The sequence below is a fragment of the Acipenser ruthenus genome, unplaced genomic scaffold, assembly GCF_902713425.1.
Source record: "Acipenser ruthenus unplaced genomic scaffold, fAciRut3.2 maternal haplotype, whole genome shotgun sequence".
Taxonomy (NCBI): Eukaryota; Metazoa; Chordata; class Actinopteri; order Acipenseriformes; family Acipenseridae; genus Acipenser; species Acipenser ruthenus.
Genome location: NW_026708754.1, coordinates 1 through 24,982, shown reverse-complemented (window position 1 = coordinate 24,982; position 24,982 = coordinate 1). Strand labels below are relative to the sequence as shown.

At 41.7% G+C, this 24,982-nt stretch overlaps 1 protein-coding gene across 1 annotated transcript; it reads right to left on the bottom strand.

Moving 5' to 3' along the window:
- Nucleotides 1-4,112: 4,112 nt before the first annotated feature.
- On the bottom strand, nt 4,113-20,422 carry LOC131735824 (espin-like protein). Its single transcript, XM_059021710.1, has 5 exons — nt 20,281-20,422; nt 11,127-11,250; nt 10,197-10,309; nt 8,881-9,063; nt 4,113-6,894 (listed from the first exon to the last, which is right to left on the bottom strand). The coding sequence occupies exons 1-5, from the start codon at nt 20,293-20,295 to the stop codon at nt 5,296-5,298; spliced, it is 2,034 nt and encodes a 677-aa protein (XP_058877693.1). The 5' UTR covers nt 20,296-20,422; the 3' UTR covers nt 4,113-5,295.
- Nucleotides 20,423-24,982: the final 4,560 nt, after the last annotated feature.

Sequence of the window (24,982 nt, the reverse complement as noted above, 5' to 3'; positions counted from 1 at the left end):
AAACTTAAAGGAAATGCTGTATGGAAATTGCAAGTTCATATATTGAATTACCTCAGTACTCCTCTCCATTACATTTTCTTCTGTCACAAAACACCCGAGGCTGTATGGCAGAGTAGCAATATCCATACTTCGTAAATCTCCACCAATTACATGGACATCAGATCTAAACTCAGCTTTTGAATTTCTTTCTTTTAACCATGCTTCAAACAACTTCACAGCCCATCTACTTTTTTTTCCGAAAACTGATCACTGGCAAGGATATTTAGGTCTTCATCCATTTTAGGTTCAGCAAAACGTTCAGTACTTTCCACTTTCTCCTTTGTTTTTTTTTAATTATTTTAATTTTTCTAATGCCACTTTCATGTTCTAGATCTAAAACAAAGTCCTTGTTGCTATCTTCATTTACAACAGAAAATATTGTCTGTGCAAGTGGGATTTCAGACTCTGAGGAACTCATGACGGCACACCAGCAAAGTGATACACAAACATATTAAATCTAGCAAAGCCAATTACCAAATGACTAATCAGTTGAATCTCATTATTGAACAATTATCAATTTGGAAGAAATGTTTTAAGTGGCATAAACCACACTTGAAACTTTGAATTATTTTACCTATTCAATCCCTTACATAACTACCTGTCGAATTTTATGTTCAAATTACCTGCATTTTATTTTTTTTAAACCGATAAATGCAAAATGTAGGCTTGTTTTTATCTTGAATGTCACTTCCCAGCACTCCCTGGTAAGAAAGAAGGGTTTGCGGTTGTTTGTTAGACACACAAAGCACAATTGAAAATGGGGAGAAAGAGAAAATCTTTGTGTCCTGATTTTTACCAGTTGTGGTATTGGGAGTGGGGATTTATTTGAACCGATTCTGACCTATTTCATGGTCCTGAAAATAAATGAAGATATGTATTTTTTTTATTATTTTTTTTAAATCAGAAAACCGGAACCCCTATCTATACTATAACCCTGTGATGGAGTTTTATATGTGCAGAGTATCTAGTAAGGAAGTAGTAAATGTGTGTAGCTACTCTTAACTCTTGTTGGTCCCCAGCTGACCAGCAGTAATTGGAGGGTATGGAGGGTACTATTATTATTATTATTATTATTATTATTATTATTATTTATTTCTTAGCAGACGCCCTTATCCAGGGCGACTTACAATTGTTACAAGATATCACATTATACATTATTTCACATTATACAGATATCACATTATTTTACATACAATTACCCATTTATACAGTTGGGTTTTTACTGGAGCAATCTAGGTAAAGTACCTTGCTCAAGGGTACAACAGCAGTGTCCCCCACTGGGGATTGAACCCACAACCCTCCGGTCAAGAGTCCAGGGCCCTAACCACTACTCCACACTCAAAGGTCGCTTGGAGGTGTGACAACCTCTTCCCATCTGAAAAACAAACAAATCAAGCTACATTTAAATTTATCTATTCAACATTTATGAAACTTATCTTCTTCTTGTTGGTGGTACTGATCAAGCAAACATACCTCTTAATCAGCAAACATGCAACACTGTTTGTGTTCACATTAAGACATGACTCCGGGAATACCGCAGCTTACAAAACCCTGCCGAGATTCTTCATTGCACCTCATCCATAACTACTGAAACTGAAACGAAAGGAGCTGGAACAGCAATTGTTATAAATGGGTTACAATGGTCACCAGAGACATAAAATGACATTTTGCCCCCACTGGTGTTAAAACTATTTATAGTGTCTTTAACAAAAACAGAAGCAAGCTGGGCTTCGTCACTGTGTAGAACAAACAGCTGAAACCTAATAATTAGGAGAATGCAACCAGGAAAGACTCCAATGTTAGGCACAGAAACTGTTGCACTTTCATATATGGTGCACCAGAGCAGTGTAATTTACCATCTTGAGACATCAAATATATTTTTTGTGTAAAGATCCACCAATTCCAACATTCATTAATTCAATAAAAACTAAAATTAAATGTATGCTTTCTTTTATTATGACTCCGAATACAAATACATGGATTCTAGTATTTGAAAAAAAAAAAAAAAAAAATGACAGTTGATATGACAAGCTCCTGCATATAGATACAATACTGTTGTTGAACAGGTCAATGTTATACCAGTAGAATGTGAATTGTAATGTGTGTAGAAATCAAATCTTGATTTGAGTGTAGGGAGGGGGCTGGTTGGGTTGGTCCCCTTTGCTTAATTGGATAATAGTGGAATAATGTGGAGAATTTAGTATGAAAGAATAATCCTGGTGTTCTTGGGAGTTACCCTTACTGTGGCAGCAGCATTGTTTTTTCTTTGGTTTTGTTTTGTTTGTACTGTGGTGTTTGCTGTTGTATCTACATTAACGTAAGTATTGGTCGTAACATCAACAAACTTGTATAACGGCTGTCGCATTAACTGTTGAAGTTTTAACTTGAGCACAGTTTACATACAGTACCTGTCTCGGCTATAATACCAGTTGTGCAGATTCTGTTGAGTACAAACAATCTCACATAGCTAAAACCTTCTCTCACAACCATCGTCTCACATATTTGTGCGATAAACTTTTTAATGTAAAATGATTGTGGTTGGTGGTCTCCAAAGAAACATCTCCAAATCAAATGGCAATACTTTCTTCATGATCAGACTTCAAGCGTCAATATGACTTTACCATCAGAGCGTCTTCTCAGAGTAACAATGATAATCCTGGAAAGCCAGGTAAGTGAGAAGCACAAATCTAAAAAGTGTTGCAGGGGTTGTGACTAAGGAGGAGACTCCTTATGGGAATTAACACGTGCAGCTCCTTTGAAAGCTTATCTCAGACATCTAGCCCTTTAATCAGGACTATGCCACTCTTCATAAAAGTTTTCACTTACAATGTAAATGCACTGATAATGTTATTAGCATGAAAATATACACAAAAAGGTATTTGGTTCTGTAGCAGGGCAGGGCCCTGCCTGTCAATATTGTTGTTGTGTGGTGATTTGGTGGTGGTTGGCAGGGATGGGGTTAATTTCCTGTCCCTGCCAAAATACATGTGAGAATGTGGCTGGAGCTAATTGAATCATTGATAATTAGGCTCCAGCCACATGGTATAAAAAAGGGTCAAGTTTTTTGGGTGAGTGGTTGTTTGTTTGTTTGTGCTGTGTTTATTTTTGAAAAAAAAGAAGTGTAGTGAAGGCTAATGCCCAGCCTACCTTTTTGTATTTTGTTTAAACCTTTTGTTTTGGCCCTTGCACCAGTTATTTTGTGATTTGTTTTACTGTGAAAGTTCTGTTTTGTTTAACTATTTTATTTTTGCACGGTGAGCAGTGTTTTGTTTGACTTTTTGATTTATCTTTTGTTGATTAAACAGCGCAGAAGCGCGTTAACTGCAGTTCCTTGTCTCTGAGTCTCTTTGCCTGCCGAATACCATCTGGGCCCGCGACGCTACCCTGTCACAGGTTCTAAAACATTTTTAAGTTGATAACTAACTACTAAAATAAATTAGACACACAACCAGGAAAACATAGGTATAATTTTATGCAAAAAGTAAATAAATTACATAAACCAAATCAACAGGTATTCTAAATTAACAGAAATAAGAAATACCTCAAAAAGGTCAGAAAAGTGTTCAAACTGTTTGCCTTTTTTTAACAAGTCTCATGAATGTAAAAGTGGCTCTTATTCATAAAAACAATCTTTGAACATTATTAAAATAACTCATGACATTAAGCTTTGTGAATAGGGTCCACAGTTACAACACTGTACATTTTTTGGAGGGGCTGGATTCACTGTGGTTGTGAAACAAAAAAGATTTAAAATAGTCAATTTCTGCCTTGACAACAGAATGTATGCAACATACTAATCTCATGCTACTAAGAGCCTAAGTTAACTACCGTAACTCCACCCTGTAAAATCCAGGAATCAACCTCAGCTGACCACTAATCACAGACATGCTGTTTTACCAACTGACACTGATACTATTTTGAAGGGATGAGTTTAACATTTATATTAAATAAAAAGTTTTAAATTTCAACAACATATGCATGTTTTGTTCTGTTATTAAAAGGTACTTAAGGACCTTTTATTTTATTGTGTTACATGTTCCCATGTGTTGCTACAACTGTTTACGTAAGGTGTGTGTATTGTTTTATTTATTTATTTATTTATTTATTTATTTATTTATTTTTTTACATTTCCCATCATCCTCCTGCTCACATATGTAACTGAGATGGATTTACCAGTGAGCAGGAGGATGATGGAAAATGTTGTTCTGAGAGGTCCATGCGGGTACATGGGAAACCATTTTGAGGCAGGGAATTCAATTTAAAAGTTTAAAAAAGTGTTCAAAATGTAAAAAAAAAAAAAAAAAATTAAATAAAAAAATTAAAACACACACCTTACAGAAACAGTTGTAGTAACACATGGAAACATGTAACACAATAACATAAAAAGGTCCTTATGTACCCTTTAAATGCAGTTAACTCTTCTTGTTATTACACAAGTTTCTTAGCTCAGTGATTTTTGGTGGGAAGTGTCCACAAGACTACAGTATCATAAGAAACTGGCAAATGTACTTAAACGTATTAATTTGTAAGCTAGTTTAATCAGCACTTCGTGAAGAAGCAGGGCTTCCACTTGTATAGGGGGAGGAGTTCAACCCAAAGGCTAGTTGTTCCAAGTAGTGTACATTATTTTCTGTTTTGATTTGTAACCTGTGAAAATAATAAATTAAATATTTAGCATTAACTAATGTGGCATGTTGGGATAAGTCTAGACCTATTGGATGCAGACAGAAATTCCTACTGCAAGATAGGAATGAAGTGTGCTATAGATAAATGGCAGTGAAAGGGCTATCATGAGAGAAATGGTTTTCAACCCAGTGAGGACATTTGTAACTCCCATAAATCTGTCAATTACTTACTGATGCAGCTGCTCCTGTGAATGACTTTTTAAAAAGGTATTGTATTAGATACACAAAGCAATACAATTCTGCTAACAAAGCTAACTACTTACAGATAACATCAGTACATCATATAGAAATGGCTAAAGCACCAAATAAGAGGACCTTGTAAATCAAATTATTTCTCAGAAGAATAAAGAAAAAAACACACAGATATCTGTCAAGCAAGATGCTTTACCAATAAATAATGCAGTTTCCTCAATGTCAAATTGCAGTCTATGTTTGTGTGTGATTGCTCTATCTTTTTCAAATAACAATTTAAAATCCATGACTCTCAACTAACAGGATAACATACTGTACAGTCCTTTAATTAAGCTATTGACCTATTAACAAAACAACAAGAAAAAAGTGGTGGCAGCACCTATTCTGCAAAGTTAAAGATTTCTGCCTCTTTCTCCTTCCAGAAGGAAAAGCTGCGGTCGATGTACTTGCTGATCTCATCGTTGCTGAAGCTGCTGAGATTGGAGCCACTCTTCCTTATCAGGTCCTCTTTCTCATCTGGAGTGGCACTTTGAACAATGACTCTGGGCACCTGTCTCACTGTGGCGATGGGCTGCTTGGCAGAGTCTGTTGCCTCTGGCGGCTGATTTTGCACGTTCCCAAAGAACTTAAGTTTGATGTCCTCAAAGCCATCTTTCCACTCCCGGCTGCCTGCATCAATCTCCTCGATGACCGCCTTGTGAAAGTTGCGGACAGTCTCCCAGTTGAACTTGCCCTGGTGGTCAAAGACCTCAAAGCAGAGCAGGTGTCTCATCTTCCTCTCATCAGGTGGAAGCTCTAGCTCTAGTATGTGAAAGTAGCCCAGCATAAATAGGTCAAGGGTCAGACTGTGGTAGTCAAGGGAAGCCCCGTTCACACGAGGCAGGAACTGCTCTGGTGAGTATGTAATCGGCTGTCGGTTCAAGCACCCTATCTGTCGTGAGGGGACATGAGAGATAATGTTCCTCCATTTTCCAATCATTTTGTTGATAGCACTTCTCTGCTGGAAGAAGTGGCCTAGTTTGCCATTCTCCATGTTCCTCTTGGACTGTCCAGATTCCTCCTCACCTTTCTCCTCTACCTGCTCCTTGCATGTCTGCCCTGCAAGGCTCTTCTTCCTCTTAAGCTCCTTTATCTTCAAGGTCATGGTGTATGCTGACTTCTTCCAGTGACTGAGGAATAAGACCACAATGCGTTCTTTCCTCAGGCTAGTTGATTCCGGAACCTCAGTAGGTGCTTCCTCAGAGCCAATTCCAGACTCACTGGTATCATCAGGCTGTGACAGATAGGATTGGTCTTCCTCACCAGTCTGATTTGGTTGATCTATGGTACCTGTGATGTGAGTTTCAGCTTCAGATGCCACTGTGGGACTTTCCGGTCTATATTCTTCTATAATATCCTCTTTGCTGTCTTCGTCAAATGGAGAGGTCCTCTCCTTTGTGGGACTTTGGCTCTCAAAGTTGGACCGCAAGTTCCTGACAGACACTCCAAACTGCCGGATCTCTAGCTCAACCTTTTCCTTGGTCCCACGGGTAGAGTTTTTCCTCTCTGACCTCTCAGAGAAGACAGTAGCAAGTTCAGTGTTGGGCATCTTTGAGAACTCCTTGTTTTCTGAGTTCCCCTGCTGTTTGTCATTAAGATTGGCCAGAAGCAGGGACACACTCTTCACAATGCAAGATATCCGGTTGCACCACACAGGCAGCGGGATGTGTCCATCCTTTCCTGAGTTCTGATGCATGAACTGTGTGTTGACCGTTATATTGCTGATGGGGGCAGGCATAATGGTTTTTAGCTCTTCGGCCAACCTGGCCAGCTCAGACTCATAAGCCTGACATTTCTTCTTCATCTGCGCATTCTCGATCTGTTTTTCTAAATAGATGAGATCATCTTCAGTCAACAACTCTCCGAAAGGACCCAGGATTGCATTGTGAGCTTGGGAATACCTCCAGCCTTCCATCTGAAGATATTTGTTTCCGTTTTTCTTTAAATGCAGGAGATAAGAGTGTAATGTCAGTGTACTTCAATCCACACCATGCACAATAAATCAATGAATATGAAAAGGTGGAAAGAGCTTATCCTGGAGAGTGTGTTGTCACTTACGGGAGTATTGGTAATAAAGAGACAGGAAGCACACATCAACACAGCCAAGAGGCAAATACAGCACAGAGGAAGAAAGAGTCCAACATTAATATAACTTGATTTATAGATCTAGCATGCCCATGAGATCCTTAAATCTTCTTCAAAACAAATCTAACTTTGTACAAAACACTCATTTAAAATAGTATATAAAGAAATACATAAGAATAATAAACAATACTAATAAGAGGTGTGTAGAACTCTGAAATGGAGCCAAACCAGATGTGTGCAGGACAAAAAAGAAAAGTTGATTGGTCAGAAACAACTTTCATGGTCCTATTCCAAATTCAAATCCTACACACTCCTCTTAATAATAATAATAATAATAATAATAATAATAATAATAATAATAAATATAGCTGCAAGCAGCAATGACCGGGTTCCAAGCATATTTCACACGTGGCGTAGTAGCCCACTGGCCTCTACTAATCTGTGTAGCATATTGTACCATAGGAACATATGTGGGTTGCTAGATTTGTGTTCATAGTAACCATTACCCTGTCTGCACTCTGTAAGGAGGTTTAAGCCAGTTTTGCATTTGACCTTAAGGAGAGATCAGAGGTCACAGCAAGGCATTTTTTGAATACTGCATACATGGGCTCCTATATATGTTCCATAGTAACCATTACACTTTCTGCACTCTATAACGAGTTACAAGCTAGTTTTGCATTTGACCTTAAGGAGAGGTCAAAGGTCACGGTCAAGTTATTTTTTGAATATAGCATATATGAGTTCCATAGTAACTATTACCCTATCTGTACTCTGTAAGGTCAAGTTAATTTTTTGAATAGAGTACATATGGGTTCATTTGTGTATTCTATAGTACCCATGACGCTGTCTAAACTCTCAGAGGAGTTCTAAACAAGTTTTGCATTTGAGCTTTAGCAAGGTAATATGTGCAAATATGTGCAATTTGACCATAGCTGAAATTTGATTGTTTTTTATGTAGCGAGTTGCTTTGAACAAACATAGACAACCTTGCCAAGGCCATGTATGCAAAGTTTTGATTCAATCAGCATAATCGTTTCAGAGAAGAAGTTTTTTGAATATTTTCGACAAATCCAATATTATTATTATTATTATTATTATTATTATTATTATTATTATTATTATTATTTATTTATTTCTTAACAGACACCCTTATCCAGGGCGACTTATAATTGTTACAGGACATCACATTATTTTTACATACAATTACCCATTTATACAGTTGGGTTTTTACTGGAGCAGTCTAGGTAAAGTACCTTGCTCAAGGGTACAGCAGCAGTGTCCCCCACCTAGGATTGAACCCACGAACCTCCGGTCAAGAGTCCAGAGCCCTAACCACTACTCCACACTGCTGCCCTATTGCTGCCAAACTATGTGACCGATCGACTTCTCTTGAACAACTGTAAATCTAGGCCATGGGGGGAGTATGTGCACCAAGTTTCAGATCTCTGCTGTAAACTGGTTCAGAGAAGATTTTTTTAAATTGTCCAAAATTCTCGAAAAATCCAATATGGCCACCACATCATGTGACCCATGGCATCATTTTCGCTCTAACACAACTTCTCTTAGGTGCCTACCACCCTGCCAAGTTTCGTGAGTTTCCGTGCAATGATGTTGATTTCAGAGCCATTTGAAAAAAAGAACGGAATAAAAAAAAAATCCTAACAGAAACAATAGGCTTCCCAGCCATTCTGGCTTGCAAGCCTAATAAAAAACTTAATTGCTTTGACCCCTAATAATAATAATAATAATAATAATAATAAGCTTGTTATTTCAGAGTATGTTAGGCAAGGCTTCACACCACACAGAACAGATTGGGGAGAAACCCCTCACAAACAGATACCTTTCTCCTCTGCTCCTCCTCATCTTGAAGCCAGGCCTGCAGTTTGTGCACCATCACCTGACGTTTCCACTCAGCGATTGGGCGTCCCTTCTCATCATGGGTGGGGACTAAAGAATCGATATCCACCACGTTCACATCCTCAGCAGACAAAGCCACTGTCCCATTCCCTGTGGAATCTGCCTTCTGTGGAGGAGATGTTATGAGAGATAATAATGTAATTGTAGCTAAGAAAATAGCACATTTTCTATTCACTAATATGACATGGTACTGCCTGTCGCTGGTTCTTGAGTGGATGTTTGCCTTTATGGAAGCAGCTGGGCCATGCAACAGGAGATGTGTTGCTAGGCAACCAATTGAGTAGGTAGACTCGCCCGGTGCTAAGCTGATCGGGAGGTCCTGATTGGCTAGGGGGCGTGCCCAGGGAACGTGCAGTTCAAAAAGCATCTCCGCCACAGCTCAGGGCTACTGCACAGTCATAGCCATACAGACGGGCACTGATTGCTGTGTTTACATAGAGGAGGAGAGCGTCTGCTCCATGGAGAGAACTACTACACGAAACCCTTCCACTCCAAGACGGTGCTCGTGAAGGCATTGCCCAGCCAAGGCCGTTTGAAGAGGCCAGAGTCGCCATGAGGATGCCGGGAGCTCAGAAGTAGGTTAATTTAGGGGATGCTGATCCGAAACAAGTGTAGAGAGGGTGTTCATAGTGTAGTAGGTTCCTGGAGCAGGACGTCTCTTTTAGCAAGGCTAGCCGCGCTCGCTTTGTGTGGCAACCTTTTATTTTTAGCTTTGTTTTGTTTATTAAATCTGACATTGAGACTACCATTGCTGGTACCCTAGTGGCAGCACCTGTGTGGTGTGTCAACACCCAATGCTCTGCGTCTGATTATTATCCAGTAATGACCCACATATGTAGAGTCGCCCTGTTACAACTCATTATATTAGTATAGGTCTCAATTTTTAAAGAAATACATGTTTTAGAAAACATGCATTTTTACTTTAAAACATGAAATCTAGTTCTACACAACGTTAAAGCAATCTCTATTTGCAAGTCATGCTTTTTACTGTCTTGCACATTCACCTGGAGGTGTTTTTATTGGTGTGTATATTTCTTAAATTTATATATTTTTAATATATGGCCTTGGAGCAACTTTGAAAGCCAGGTCTCAATATTTGTACTATTTACACTGCCGAACCTAAGAAACAGGCGCTACCAAGCTACCGAATCCTGGCCCAGTCTAGGAAGTCTCCTCCTGGGCTAGCGGGCGCCTGACCTGAAGGGTTCACAGTGTTAAATATACTGCAGGGCTCCCCACCTGCCCTGTGAACACTGTTGTGATCCCTTGCTTCAATGTTTTTGTCGTCTTCATTTCATCAAACAGACATTTGTTGTCGTTACTGGGCAGCGTCATGTTGAAAGATTTAATCTCTGGAACAATACAACAAGAAATGTCATGGAGTCAATGGTAAAACAATAATATTAGCAATTAACTTAAAAGCCTTTAATTGTCTATAACACAAGCAGGCAGACACTATTTAAAAACATAACTGTATTATAGGATTGTACAAAATAACTGTAATTATGGTTTGCACTCTTTGCTCACCTAGTTGGATCTTTATTACGTTTGAGAAGGTTGTAATGAATATGATCTCAGCATACTGAACTGAATGGAAAGGCAAGGGCTGGACGAGCACTGCAAATCTCACGGTTCAAAGAGCTGTAGTTGACGGGTAAGTACATGTCTTATGCTAAACGTATACCCAATTCTCAACTGAAAATGGGATATTTGTGATACAGAAAGTCTGTTTATAAACATATTCAGATGATCCTATTAAAAGTAAAAAAAAACATATAGAAGTTAAGGATAGCCAAGATCTCTGGTCATTGATGCATCGTTTTATATTCAATACTATAAAATGAGGAGGGCTTCCTATAAAAGTTTACCATAATAGAAGCATAGCAAAGTGTAATAAAGCACAGTGAAAGCACGGTAAAGCATGTTAAAATAACACTGCAAAACATGATAAACTATAGTACATGTATAACCACGGGAAAACTGCAAAATTACTTTGGAAATGTACTGTGGTAAAACTCTTGTAAGGGCAAGCCCTCCTCATTTTATAGTATAGACCAGGCACGTTTTATGGTCTGGTCATGGGCTGTGAAAAGGTGAACAATGCTCATGTTGAGCTCTGGTGAAGCACAGATCCCCGCTTGAACCAACCCTTTGCGTTCTGATTCTTACCTGTAGATGTCTCATCCCATCTGTGTGTTGGTGCTTTCTGGGCCCCTGAGTTTTTGGTTGGAGGTAAAGGTGGTGCTGGAGGAAGTGGAGGCATGTCCAGTGGGGGGCTGACCAAGGGCTGCTTCTGAAAACACAACGATCAGATACTGGTTGCCAATTAATTAAATCCCCTGCCATCTGCTGCAGCCTTAACCATTACCAGAACCTCCAAATAAAGTTCCATTCCATGGCCTTTGGGATGACAATACAACCAACACAAGAAAACGGCTTTCAAGGAAAGCATTAATTGAAGGTCATCATTATTGCTGATCACCAACAGAGAGCTGAGGTGATATTGATCAGGTTTAATCTACAAGGGGTGCAGACCAGATGGCAATGCTGTAAAATACTGCATTATATTACATTAGTCCCATTGTTGTACTACGATTTAAATGGGGATTATTTTAATAATTCCTATGTTTTGAAAAGAGGAAAAACATGTTCCTTTTTAGTAAGGATTTGTTACAGTAGGTAGGCACATCATAACACAATGCTGTATAAAGGAGCTGGCCCATGTTATATGGTATGTGATCAAACAATACTCAGAATTACACAATAAACAAATATCAATGCAGGTTGTAACAAACAGTTCTTTTTGTAAATCCTGTTTTTAAAATAATGTTTGGTATTTATGAACTGTTTCTTGTCTCTTTTTATAAGTGTGTGAAATGGGTGTTTTTCATAACAATCTTTAACTTTAGAGAAAGCCGCTGAATACCATAGATTGCAAAAATACTAACTGCTAACAGAGATACATTTTTAACAACTAACTGGAATTCACTGAGATTTTATTTTGATATTTACCAACATATTTCCTCAAACAGTTATCTTGCTTGCTGTGGAAGGGTGGTGGGCAATTCACTGACACAAGGAGACAGTACTTTATTTGTAACGCCGCTCAGCGCACTGATTTATTTCGACCAGTAGAGGACGCTGTTGTCCGTGGACTGGATACTGACAACAGTAACCAGAACCACGTTGTTTACCAATACAGGTACAGGCATAACAACTGCTCGTGAATAATAATGAAAACCAAAGGCGAAAGAAAAAGGGAAAATAAAACTACAAACAAAAGTGCTGCTTACACAGTGCCCCCACTGCCGCTAAGCCGGTCAGAACAGGCTTCCGTCCTACGCTCAGTTACCCTATACACTGGGATGGCCGGAGTTCCCCGTACAACTAAACACGTCCCCTCGGGTACATGATTATTTCTTTTATTTATTTTCTCTTTAAATTATTTTAAGGCTGGCTGTTTTCCCCAGCCAGGCTTGCCTCGTTTTTGTTTTAAAACTGACATCTTCTGTCAGTGTCACTCTGTGTTCCCAAACACGGCCACCCAAATGCACAACCAAGCGCAGTCCTTAAGGGCCAAGCAATCTCAGCCACTCAGAGGGAAAGCACACATACCCTCTTCCCCACCGCTCCGTGTCATCGCCATGACTGACAGGCGGATCCTACGAGACTGCTGACCTCTACCTGCAGTAATACGCATGTGCCAGATAGTCAGTCCAGATCTCACGTTACACTTGCCTATTCATATTATTTGTTTACTGACTTAAGAGTATTCCTATTGCAAGACCAATTAAAAGACAATTGACGAATGCATTATTTTCCATGTAATTTATATTTACGCTGAAGCTGAGATATTACCTGAAAAGTACTGCTTGCTGAGATATAACAGTGTTGCGTGTTTGCTCAATTGTTGTCTCGGCAGTCTTGAGCTTGTTTGGGAGAAATGTATAACTAAGTGTTAATTAAAGTAAAACATTACACATATTAATTAATTATCTTTAATTAGGTATCTAAACACCAATCCCCCCAGCATAATAGTTATAACACTTTTTTAATGCTTCTTTCTCCAAGAGCCATCGTGTACATCGTGATTATGCGTTGTATACATCACTTCACAATCGACCGAATTGGTGTTGACCCACCTGTACAGACTACTTGCACAAACCCCTTCTCCCAAAGCAAAGGGTTTGGGTCCTCTGTGAAATCATAGATGTTTTTTCTTCCTTATTATTTATTATTATTTATTTCTTAGCAGACGCCCTTATCCAGGGCGATTTACAGTCGTAAACAAAAATACATTTCAATAATCACAGTACAAGTATTAATACAATTAAGAGCAAGATACAATACAATCACTTCGGTTCTATTAAGTACAAGTATGACAAAATACAATTCAATAACGGAGCAGATAACAGTGTCAGTTATAGTTATCGGGATATAATTAAATACAAAATACTACAGATTAAATGACACTTGACAGATTACAGTACAGTACAAAGTACAGGATTAAATGCAGTAAAATAGGGAGCAGATAAGAGCAAGTAAAGTGCATTCAGGGAAGAGTGATGTGTCCAGATGGAAAAGCAGAGTTTCTACAGGTGCTGTCTGAAGAGGTGAGTCTTGAGGAGGCGCCGGAAGATGGTCAGGGACTGGGCAGTCCTGACATCTGTAGGAAGGTCATTCCACCACTGCGGGGCGAGGGTGGAGAAGGTGCAAGCTCTGGAGGCAGGGGAGCGTAGACGAGGTACAGCTAGTCTTCTAGTGCAGGAGGAGCGGAGAGGTCGAGTGGGGGTGTAGGGAGAGATGAGGGTCTGGAGGTAGCTGGGTGCAGTCTGGTCAAGGCATCTGTAGGCAAGTGCAAGAGTCTTGAACTGGATGCGAGCGGTGATCGGGAGCCAGTGGATTGAGCGGAGCAGTGGAGTTGCGTGGGAGAAGTGAGGCAGAGAGAACACCAGACGAGCTGCGGAGTTCTGGATGAGCTGGAGCAGACGGTGGCACCTGTTTCCTTTCTTCCTCATTAAACAGGAGCTGCCACAGAGATGTGACTCTCATTTTTCGAGATATTCGATATTAAGTAACCTAAGCGTATCTTCAGCTGCTGCTTTAAGCTTGGAAGCAGCTGTGTGTAAAATAAAAATACATGGCAACTTCCTGCTACTCTAAAGACAAGAATGAATCTACTATTGTATGCTTCTTGGAGACGTCTACAAATTCCTGGACTGTATGTCCAGCAAATTAGTTTTTAGTCAAGGCGGATTTAAATTTCAGTCATAGCATGCTAGTGAAAGCAAATGTTGATGACAAAAGTAAATGATAGCAAAAATAGATCCCTCTGGTCTACAAATCCCAGTGTACAGCTTCCATGCCTTGCCCTTCTTTCATATTTCAAGAGGCTTTTGTTCTTAACGTCAGTGTTAAAAACTCCATGGCAACCTGGCATTGCGCTGCTCCATGGTACCACATGATTCCATGCATGCTTCATATTCTGCATGTACAGTAGCACAGCGTATGCTGGACTTAAAGGTCCTGACCCTATACACACACATACTGCACACCTATTGAGAACCGATAACTCTCTTCAGAGAATACACAGGGGAGTAAAACAGACAAAGATTACCACCTTTAATCCCTCCAAGGAAAGTCCAGTCTCCAGAATGGCCCATCAGGAGAGTGATCATTTTAAATCATCAGTAATTTTGTGCAGTCTTGGGTACTGTGACAGAGATCGAATGGTGCTTGGTGTTAGATCTCCCTCTCGACCTGTGAGGGCACTGTGTAACGGGAACAGAGTACCCTTAACTAAATGGCACGACAGTTTATTCCATAGGGTAAGTGGGAGTTAGTCATTTAGGAAAGGGGCGCAGCTATGGTATCCAAACTCAATGACCCAGACGGTAAACGGTGTGGCATCCGAGGATTGGAGGAGCGGATGCGCTCGTTAACCTAGGGATCATGCGCGAGGATATAAATAGGGGACTTAGCGTACGTGATTATTATTATTATTATTTATTTCTTAGCAGACGCCCTTATCCAGGGCGACTTACAATCGCAAGCAAATACATTTCAAGTGTTACAATACAAGTAATACAATAAGAGCAAGAAATACAATAATTTTTGTTCAAGTGTGACAAACCACAATTCAATAATACAGCAGATAATAGTGATAGTTACATCAGGATATGATTAAATAGTGATAGTTACATCAGGATATGATTAAGTACAAAATACTACAGGTTAAACACTTGGCAGATTACAGTATTCTGATGTACAGGATTAAATGCAGTAAAATAGGGGGCAGAAAAGAGCAAAATAAAGCACATTTAAATGAAGGGTGATAGTGTCCCAGGATACAACAGAGGAGTTCTACAGGTGCTGTTTGAAGAGGTGAGTCTTAAGGAGGCGCCGGAATGTGGTCAGGGACTGGGCAGTCCTGACATCTGTAGGAAGGTCATTCCACCACTGTGGAGCAAGGGTGGAGAAGGAGCGGGCTCTGGAGGAAGGGGAGCGTAGCAGAGGTAGAGCCAGTCTTCTAGTGCAGGCGGAGCGGAGAGGTCGAGTGGGGGTGTAGGGAGAGATGAGGGTCTGGAGGTAGCTGGGTGCAGTCTGGTCAAGGCATCTGTAGGCTAGTACAAGAGTCTTGACTGGATGCGAGCGGTGATCGGGAGCCAGTGGAGCGAGCGGAGTAGTGGAGTAGTGTGGGCGAAGCGAGGCAGAGAGAACACCAGGCGGGCAGCAGAGTTCTGGATGAGCTGGAGCGGACGGGTGGCGGACGCAGGGAGGCCAGCCAGGAGGGAGTTGCAGTAGTCTAGGCGGGAGAGTACCAGGGCCTGGACCAGGAGCTGGGTAGCACAGTTGGTGAGGAAGGGTCGGATTCTTCATATGTTGCTCAGGAAGAATCAGCAAGTGCGTGCCAGAGTGGAGATGTGCTGGGAATAAGAGAGGCAGGGGTCCAGGGTGACTCCAAGGTTCTTAGCGGAGGAAGAGGGAGAGAGTGTGGTAGATTCCAGAGGAACAGAGATAGAGAGATCAGAGGAGGGGGAGGAGGAGGGAAAGAAAAGGAGGTCAGATTTAGAGAGGTTGAGTTTGAGGTGATGCGAGTGCATCCAGGAGGAAATAGCAGACAGACAGGTAGAGATACGGGAGGAGATGGTGGAGTCAGAGGTGGGGAAGGAGAGGAAAATCTGAGCATCATCAGCATAGAAATGGTATGAGAAACCATAGGATGCGATGAGGGGGCCCAGGGAGCGGGTGTAGAGAGAGAACAGGAGAGGACCCAAGACTGACCCTTGGGGGACTCCAGTTAAGAGAGGGTGAGGTTTGGAGGTTGCTCCACGCCAGGTTACCTGGTAAGTGCGGTTGGAGAGGTAGGAGGAGAACCAGGCCAGAGCAGTGCCAGAGATCCCCAGGTCAGCAAGAGATGATAGTAGAATAGAGTGATCAACAGTGTCAAAGGCAGCAGAGAGGTCGAGGAGAATAAGGACAGAGGAGAGAGAGGCAGCTCGGGCACACTTAAGTGAGTTGGTGACAGACAGGAGGGCGGTTTCAGTGGAGTGAGCAGAGAGGAAGCCAGATTGGAGAGGGTCAAGCAGAGAGTGGTTGGACAGGAAAGCAGAGAGCTGGCGGTGTACAGTCCGCTCGAGGGTTTTGGAGAGGAAGGGTAGGAGGGAGACAGGACGGTAGCTCTAGAGGGAGGTGGGGTCGAGGGTAGGTTTTTTGAGGAGGGGAGTGATAGAGGCTTTTTTGAAGGCAGAGGGAAAGATACCAGAAAGTAGAGAGGTGTTGAGGAGAGAGGAGATGAAGGGGAGTAGAGCAGGAGCAGCAGCTTGAAAGAGGTGAGTGGGGAGGGGGTCAGGCACACGTGGTGGGTTTGTGACCCTGGAGCAGGGAGGAGAGGTCAGAGTCTGAGAGGGGCAAGAAGGTGGAGAAGGAGTGCGAGTTAGTAGGGGATGTAGTGGGTGTAGGGGTTGGAGCAGGAGGGGGTGCGGGGGAGGGAGAGGTGTTAAAGAGTTTGCGGATATCTGAGATTTTAGAAGAGAAGAAGGAGGCAAAGTCATCAGGGGAGATAGAGGAGGGAGGAGGAGGGGGGGAGGGTTTAGGAGGGAGGAGAAGGTAGAGAATAGTTTACGTGGGTTGTTAGTGGAGGCTTGGATTACAGATTGGAAATAAGCACATTTAGCAGAGGAGAGAGTAGAGGAGAAGGAGGAGAGGAGAGTGCGGTAAAGGTCTAGGGCAGCAGGGAGTTTGGTTCTCTTCCATTTCTTTTCAGCAGATCGCAGTGTGATTCTTGCCGAGCGGAGCGCAGAGGAGAGCCAGGGATGGGGAGGGGCGGGGCGAGCAGGTCGGGAGGTGAGGGGAAAAAGGGAGTCGAGGGAGGAGGTGAGGGAGGAGAAGAGGGTGGAGGTAGCAGAGTCTACGGAGAGTTGTGAAAAGGAGTCGATAGGAGGGAGGTGAGAGAGAGCAGTGGAGGCAAGGACAGAGGGGGAGAGAGATCGGAGGTTACGGCGAGAGGTGACAGTGGGGCTAGGAGGAACAGGGAGAGGGGGGAGAGACAGAGAAAAAGAGATGAAATAGTGATCAGAGAGGTCCAGGGGGGTGACAGAGAGGGTGGAGGGGCAGCAGGCCCTGGAGAAGGTGAGGTCCAGTTGACGGCCAGCTTTGTAGGTAGGAGGGGACGGAGAGAGACAGAAGTCGAAGGAGTGAAGGAGAGGGAGGAATCCAGCAGAGTGGCTGGGGTTGGAGAGATGGATGTTGAAGTCACCCAACAGGACAGTCGGGGTAGACAGAGAGGGGAGGGAGGAGAGTAGATAGTCGAGTTCATCCAGAAAGTGAGTGAGAGGCCCAGGGGGGCGGTACAGAACAATGAGCAGGAGTTGACAGGGAGAGGTTAGTTGGACTGCATGAAATTCAAAGGTACTGACAGAGAGGGAGGTGAGATCGGAGGGGACAGAAAAGAGTAAGGAGGGAGAGAGGAGAAGACCCATCCCACCTCCCCGTCCAGTGAGACGCGGGGTATGGGACAGGATGTAGAGAGAGGACAGGGCAGCAGGAGTAACAGTGTTATCATGGGACAGCCAGGTTTCAGTGAGAGCAAGGAAATCGAGTGAGAGGTGGGAGGCAAAGGCAGATATGAAATCAGCTTTGTTAGCAGAAGAGTATCAGTTCCAGAGTGCACCAGAGAGTGTGCGGGAGGGGGGGAGAGGCAGAGAAATGAGGTTAGAGGGGTTGGAGGAGCAGCAGCGGAGGGAGGGCAGAGGACGAGGACGGGAGGACAGAACAGGGATGTGAGAGACAGTCATAGCAGGACAAGCAAGACAAAAGGCACAGTAGGAGCAGTAGGGTGGAGGGTACAGATCTGACTAGTAGATAGCTTCTTCTAGAGCCCCGTTAGTTTCGGATCTGTTCCTTAGTAAATGGTTAGTGTTGGAAACCTACGAGGAATGCTGTTAAGTGAACCGCGAGTTTTGTCTTATTTTGTCCACTGTCGTCTGTTTTTTAATAGACTACCAGTTGCACGATCCGGATCTGTAGCGAAAGCCAGCATAAACCCGGATATCACTTTCACCCCTGCATTTCACGGAGAACTGTATTACACCACTTGCATGTATTTACTATCACTAAGAACTGTGTTTGTGTTTTGTGTTTAGTGTTGGTGTGTAAACCCGGGGAACTACAAATACCGAGTGATACACGTCAGCTGTATCACTCCATCATTATTATTTACAGGTGTTTGCCATAAGGCTCTGGGCATTGTTAATTAAATCAATAAACACCCTTGCACCTGGAAATCATTGCTATGATTTCCAGGTCTGTTTTGTATCCATTCTGCATTGCACTCACCTGTATTCACTCACCACTTTGCCACAGGTACTAAAACACTTGCCAACTGAGCACTGACTGACAGCATCTTATCAGATGTCTTCCCTGTTATGACTTGTATTTTCTAGCAACACGGAGATGCAACAGAGAGACTGCATAACTGAATACCAATTACATAAAAGTCTGTGCTATATACAGTACAGTTCCCCATACTTAGTTTCTTATCCTCTAATATATAAAATGTGCTTTTCCCTGTTGCAAGACATTTTCAGTCATAATGAACTAAACAGCAGATAGAAGGCATTCCATTAGCACGTGTTTCCATGTTCAACTTTACTGACTCTCTAGGAGATACCAAGATGCAGTATTGACATTATTAGCCCGATCTGTAGTTGTTTTTTATTCCTAGTAAATGGATTACTTTTTTGACTTCCACCCCACTTGTGAGTGGACTTGTTCTTTACAATGGTGAAGATGGGGTAATATCCATTCAGGGATATCAAGATATTTAGTAAGCAAGGGTGTGATTGGGGTAAAACAGGCACATGTGTGGACAAGATGGCTTTGCAGGGGTGACGTCAGACCAGAAACACAGATTCAACACAAGGAATGGCGGGGCAAAACTGAAGTGTAACAGCGCTCAGTGCGTTTATTAAATAATAAACCAAACAAAAGATTTAAACAAACACAAAACACCAAACAAAAAAGCACGTTGGCCAAACAAATAAAGAAATAACAAATAAGTATCATGCTGGTGTATAAACCAGCACGCTTAACAATTGTTATATTCTCTTTACCTCCTGTCTCTACTCTCGTTCTCTATTCCGAACACCCTTCACCGTGTGCAGCCAAATGGCAGATCTTTTATAATTTGTGACTGAGGGACTAACTAACTATCAATTATTATATTATCCCTCGGTCATATTCTGCACGGGTCTACCAAGTCTGCATGACTGTCAACTAGTTAAACAATCAGTAGCTGACAGTCATGCATCCTCACGAGGTATTTAAAACAATAATAAATACAACACAATACCATGGCGGATGGCATCTCGCTCTTCCTTGCCAAACAATAAATCAAAAACACGGATTTTCACCGTCATATATAATCCAAATCATAATACAAAAACAATAATAAACAAAGGGGTGGGACACTCCGCCACAACATGCCATACTCTCTGCATTTTCCTTCTGTCCAAATATGTGTTGAAGGTTGTATACAACAGGTTCTCCACGGTTCAGTAACATATCATAGAAATGATAATGACCTTATCACCTACAAATGGCTAAGCTGCATGTTTATCATAGGCCATCCTTACCTGTGTAGTAAAATAATTATGCTCTTTGTATAAGTGTTCCCCATCTGACAGAACCTGTAATCTGTCTTGCAGAGAAAGTCAGCAAAATAGAATCCATAAACGATCCATTGAATCAAGAAACAACCAATTTTGAAAAAAAAATAATTATGAATGCAAAACCTGGATTGCTGTTTGGCACTGCTGGTTACCTTGCCATTCTCCATCCCCGCACTGTAGCTGTGTGAGTCCCTATTTCCTTCGGTGAGGGAGCGATGGCAGTCTGCAGTGCTGGGATGCCTTGCCGCGGCTGTCTTTTGTTAGTCTGCCTCGTTATCTCTGATCACCAGCAGAGAGCTGTTAGCTGGGGAGGGCTGAGGCAATAACAAAGAGTCTTAATTAATCTGTTTATAGTGCAGAACAGATGACAATGCCGTACAGTACTGAATTATATTACATTACTGATAATAGTCTGTTGTGGATGGTAACAGTTATCACATGATCCCTACCTGTGAACTACCCAGTTATCACTCTGTGGTGCAATAAATAAATTGAAGCCAATATTTTACTATTATTTGGCATTTTATTAACCATTTTTATACCATGTGTTTACTATGGATTGATTAAAATGCACAAAAGTTTAGGTTAGAGCTGGGAAAAGAAAGTGCTCCTTTGAAAATGAAGTGCAAACTACAGTTCTTCTAAAAGCCATACAGTCCCCAGATGTTATTTAGTAAGGGGTAAAATAGTATTTTTAGCTTGGTTTAAACACATCATCTAAAGCATGGGGCTTCTTTCACAGAGCCTCCTCTGAATGTTTGAGCCTCTAACTCCACCTCCTGCAGGAGCTGATTCTCCTCGGAGGTCACTCATGGCCCAGGCCTAACCATGCGTAGCTTCTGTTGGCTGCATCTATCCTGTGGTGTAAACAGTTTAAGGGTCCAGTTGCTGAGATGTAAGCAGGACAGGAATTCCAGTTTATGTTTTACTGTAGATGTACAGGGAAACACCCAGGAAGATATGAAATAACACACCACCGACTCTCAAACAGACGCTGGATACTAGAAGCAGTGGTCCTTGCATCATCAGAATCGCATCTAGTACATATTGTTAATGCTAATAAAAACTTTTTTTAAATACCAATACTAGATTCTAAAAGAAATGTACTGCTCCAGCCACCACCACCACTCACAGTTAAACATAAAAGGTGACTTGTAAGTTCCCCTTTAACTGAGGTTCAGACCTGGAAATGAGTCTTAAAGACTTGTCTATGAGCTCAATTGCAACCTACCAATTTAGACCACAAGGTGTCAAAAGGCTTTTTCAACTTCAAAGTATCAGCGGCAGCTTAATTTAAAAAGAGGTTTATTTTATATTATATAAAAAAGAATTGAGGTTTAAAAAAATGTTGTTATACAACTATTGTTTAAGTGGATTTGAGAACAGTAGGTATAGTGCCTAAATTATTTCATTTTAGATTTTTACGTGTGCAACATTTGATTTTCGTGAAACTATATATGTGTGTATATATGTGTGTGTGTATATATGTGTATATATATATATATATATATATATATATATATATATATATATATATATACAGTGGCTCTCAAAAGTATTCACCCCCCTTGGACTTTTCCACATTTTATTGTGTTACAACATGGAATCAAAATGGATTTAATTAGGAGTTTTTGCCACTGATCAACACAAAAAAGTCCATAATATCAAAGTGAAAAATAAAATCTACAAATTGTTCTAAATTAATTACAAATATAAAACTGAAAATAATTGATTACATAAGTATTCACCCCCTTTGCTATGACACACCTAAATAAGCTCTGGTGCAACCAATTGTCTTTAGAAGTCACATAATTAGTTGAATGGAGTCCACCTGTGTGCAATTAAGGTGTTTCACATGATTTCAGGTTAAATACACCTATCTCTGGGAGGTCCCACAGTTGGTTAGTACATTTCCTAACAAAAACTACATCATGAAGACGAAGGAACATTCAAAGCAAATGCGGAATAAGGTTATTCAAAATCACCAATCAGAGGTAGGATATAAGAACATTTCCAAGGCATTGAATATCCCCCGGAGCACAGTAAAGTCCATTATTAAGAAATGGAGAGAATATGGCACAACTGTGAATCTGTCTAGAACAGGCTGTCCTCAAACAGAGTATCCGGGCGAGAAGGGCACTAGTCAGGGAGGCCACCAAGAGGCCTATGGCAACTCTAAAGGAGTTACAGTCTTCCACGGCTGAGCTGGGAGACTCTGTGCATACGGCAACAATAGCCCGGGTGCTTCACAAAACTGGCCTTTATGGGAGAGTGGCAAAAAGAAAGCCATTGTTGAAAACAACTCACATCAAATCTCGGCTAGAGTTTGCCAGAAGGCATGTGGGAGACTCTGAGACCAAGTGGAAGAAGATTCCATGGTCTGATGAGACCAAAATAGAGCTTTTTGGCCTCAACGCTAAGCGCTATGTTTGGCGCAAGCCTAACACCGCACATCATCCTGAGAACACCATCCCTACCGTGAAGCATGGTGGTGGCAGCATCATGCTATGGGGATGCTTCTCTGCGTCAGGGCCTGGAAAGCTTGTGAAGATAGAGGGCAAAATGGATGCAGCAAAGTACAGAGAAATCCTGGAGGACAACCTGCTGAAGTCTGCAAGAGACCTGGTACTTGGGAGAAGATTCATCTTCCAGCAAGACAATGACCCCAAACATACAGCCAAAGCCACACTGGAGTGGCTTAAAAACAAAAAGGTCAATGTCCTGGAGTGAAAATAAAAAGGTCAATGTCCTGGAGTGAAAATTGCTGTTCACCAAAGGTCCCCATCCAACTTGACGGAGCTTGAGCAATTTTGCAAAGAAGAATGGGCAATAATTGCAGTGTCCAGATGTGCAAAGCTGGTAGAGACTTTCCTCCACCCAGGAGAGCAACCGCAAAGAAAAGGTGTTAAAACCAAACCTCACCCAGGACAACTGGATGCTGCTAGAGACTTGAAAATGCTGGCAGATGTTGGTCAACGGCTTATTTTTCCACCTGAGATTGACACCACTAACCTTCAACCAGATATTGTCTTGTGGTCTGGATCAGCATGCCTTGTTCACCTGGTAGGGTTAACAGTGCCATGGGAGGATGCTGTAGATGAGGCATATGAGAGGAAGAAACTGTGGTATGCTCAACTAACTGCTGAAGCGGAACAGCGAGGATGGAGAGTCCGGGTTTACCCAGTGGAAGTGGGTTGTCAAGGATTTGTGGCACATTCTACAGCCCGGTTTCTCAGAGACGTCGGATTCAGTGGCCAAGAGTTGCGTTGCACAGTGAAGAACTTATCTGAAGCAGCAGAGAGGAGCAGCAACTGGCTGTGGTTGAGACGGAAAGATTCTGTTTGGGGATCTCAAGCACAATAGAACGAAAGAAACGCTGATATATGAGTAAGTAAGCTGGGCTGAGTTGAGTGGGGGACAGAGGGGGGTGATGCTGGGACGCCAAAATCACCATCGAGCCCTCTTGAGGTGTCGTGGGCTAGTCGATGAAACACCGAGGATGGAAGGTGCCCACTTGAAGACAACCTAGACAGGTTGCACTCTCAAAATATCAGACAGGACCACTGTGATTTTATATTTAAAAAAAAGGTTCTTAAGTTTATTTCATTAAAAACAAGCAAAACAAAAATAAAAGCAGCAAACAACGCTTTTCAACAGCGTCAGGTTCGCAATGATTTTACACAAAGAACAGCTGTGATCATTTATACAGAGAAAACAATCGACCAATTAGATAATCATGTGGCCTGTATTGAGGTCTGATCACTTACTGAAATTAATAATTCAATGTTTCAATAAGAATATATCAAATACAGTGCCTATAGAAAGTCTACACTCCCTTTCAAAATTGTCACCTTTTGTTGCCTTATAGCCTGTAATTAAAATGTATTAAAATAGTTTTTCATTTATCTACACATCCTACCCCACAACTTCCAAGTGAAAAAAATATTCTAGAAATTTGTACAAAATTAATTAAAAATAAAAACTGAAATAGCTTGGTTGGATAAGTGTCCACCCCCCTTGTAATAGCAATCCTAAATTAGCTCAGGTGTAACCAATCGGCTTCAACATCACACACCAAGTTAAGTGGCCTCCACCTGTGTTAAATTGTAGTGATTCACATGATTTCAGGATAAATTCAGCAGTTCCTGTAGGTTCCCTCTGCTGGGTAGTGCATTTCAAAGCAAAGACTCAACCATGAGCACCAAGGTTATTATTATTATTATTATTATTTATTTCTTAGCAGACACCCTTATCCAGGGTGACTTACAGTCATAAACAAATACATTTCAAGAATCACAGTACAAGTAATAATACAATTAAGAGCAAGATAAATACAATGACTTTGGTTCTAGCATGTACAAGTGTGACAAAATACGATTCAATAATACAGCAGATAACAGTGTCAGTGTTAGTTACATCAGGATATAATTAAATACAAAATACTACAGATTAAACACTTGGCAGATTACAATACTCTGAAGTACAGGATTAAATGCAGTAAAATAGGGGGCAGATAAGAGCAAGTAAAGCGCATTTAAGGAAGGGTGATAAGTGTCCCAGGGAAAAACAGAGGAGTTCTACAGGTGCTTTCTGAAGAGATGAGTCTTGAGGAGGCGTCGGAATGTGGTCAGGGACTGGGCAGTCCTGACATCTGTAGGAAGGTCATTCCACCACTGCGGGGCGAGGGTGGAGAAGGAGCCGGGGCTCTGTAGGCAGGGGAGCGTAGAGGAGGTAGAGCCAGTCTTCTAGTGCAGGCGGAGCGGAGAGGTCGATTTGGGGTGTAGGGAAAGATGAGGGTCAGGAGGTAGCTGGGTGCAGTCTGGTCAAGGCATCTGAAGGCTAGTACAAGATGGG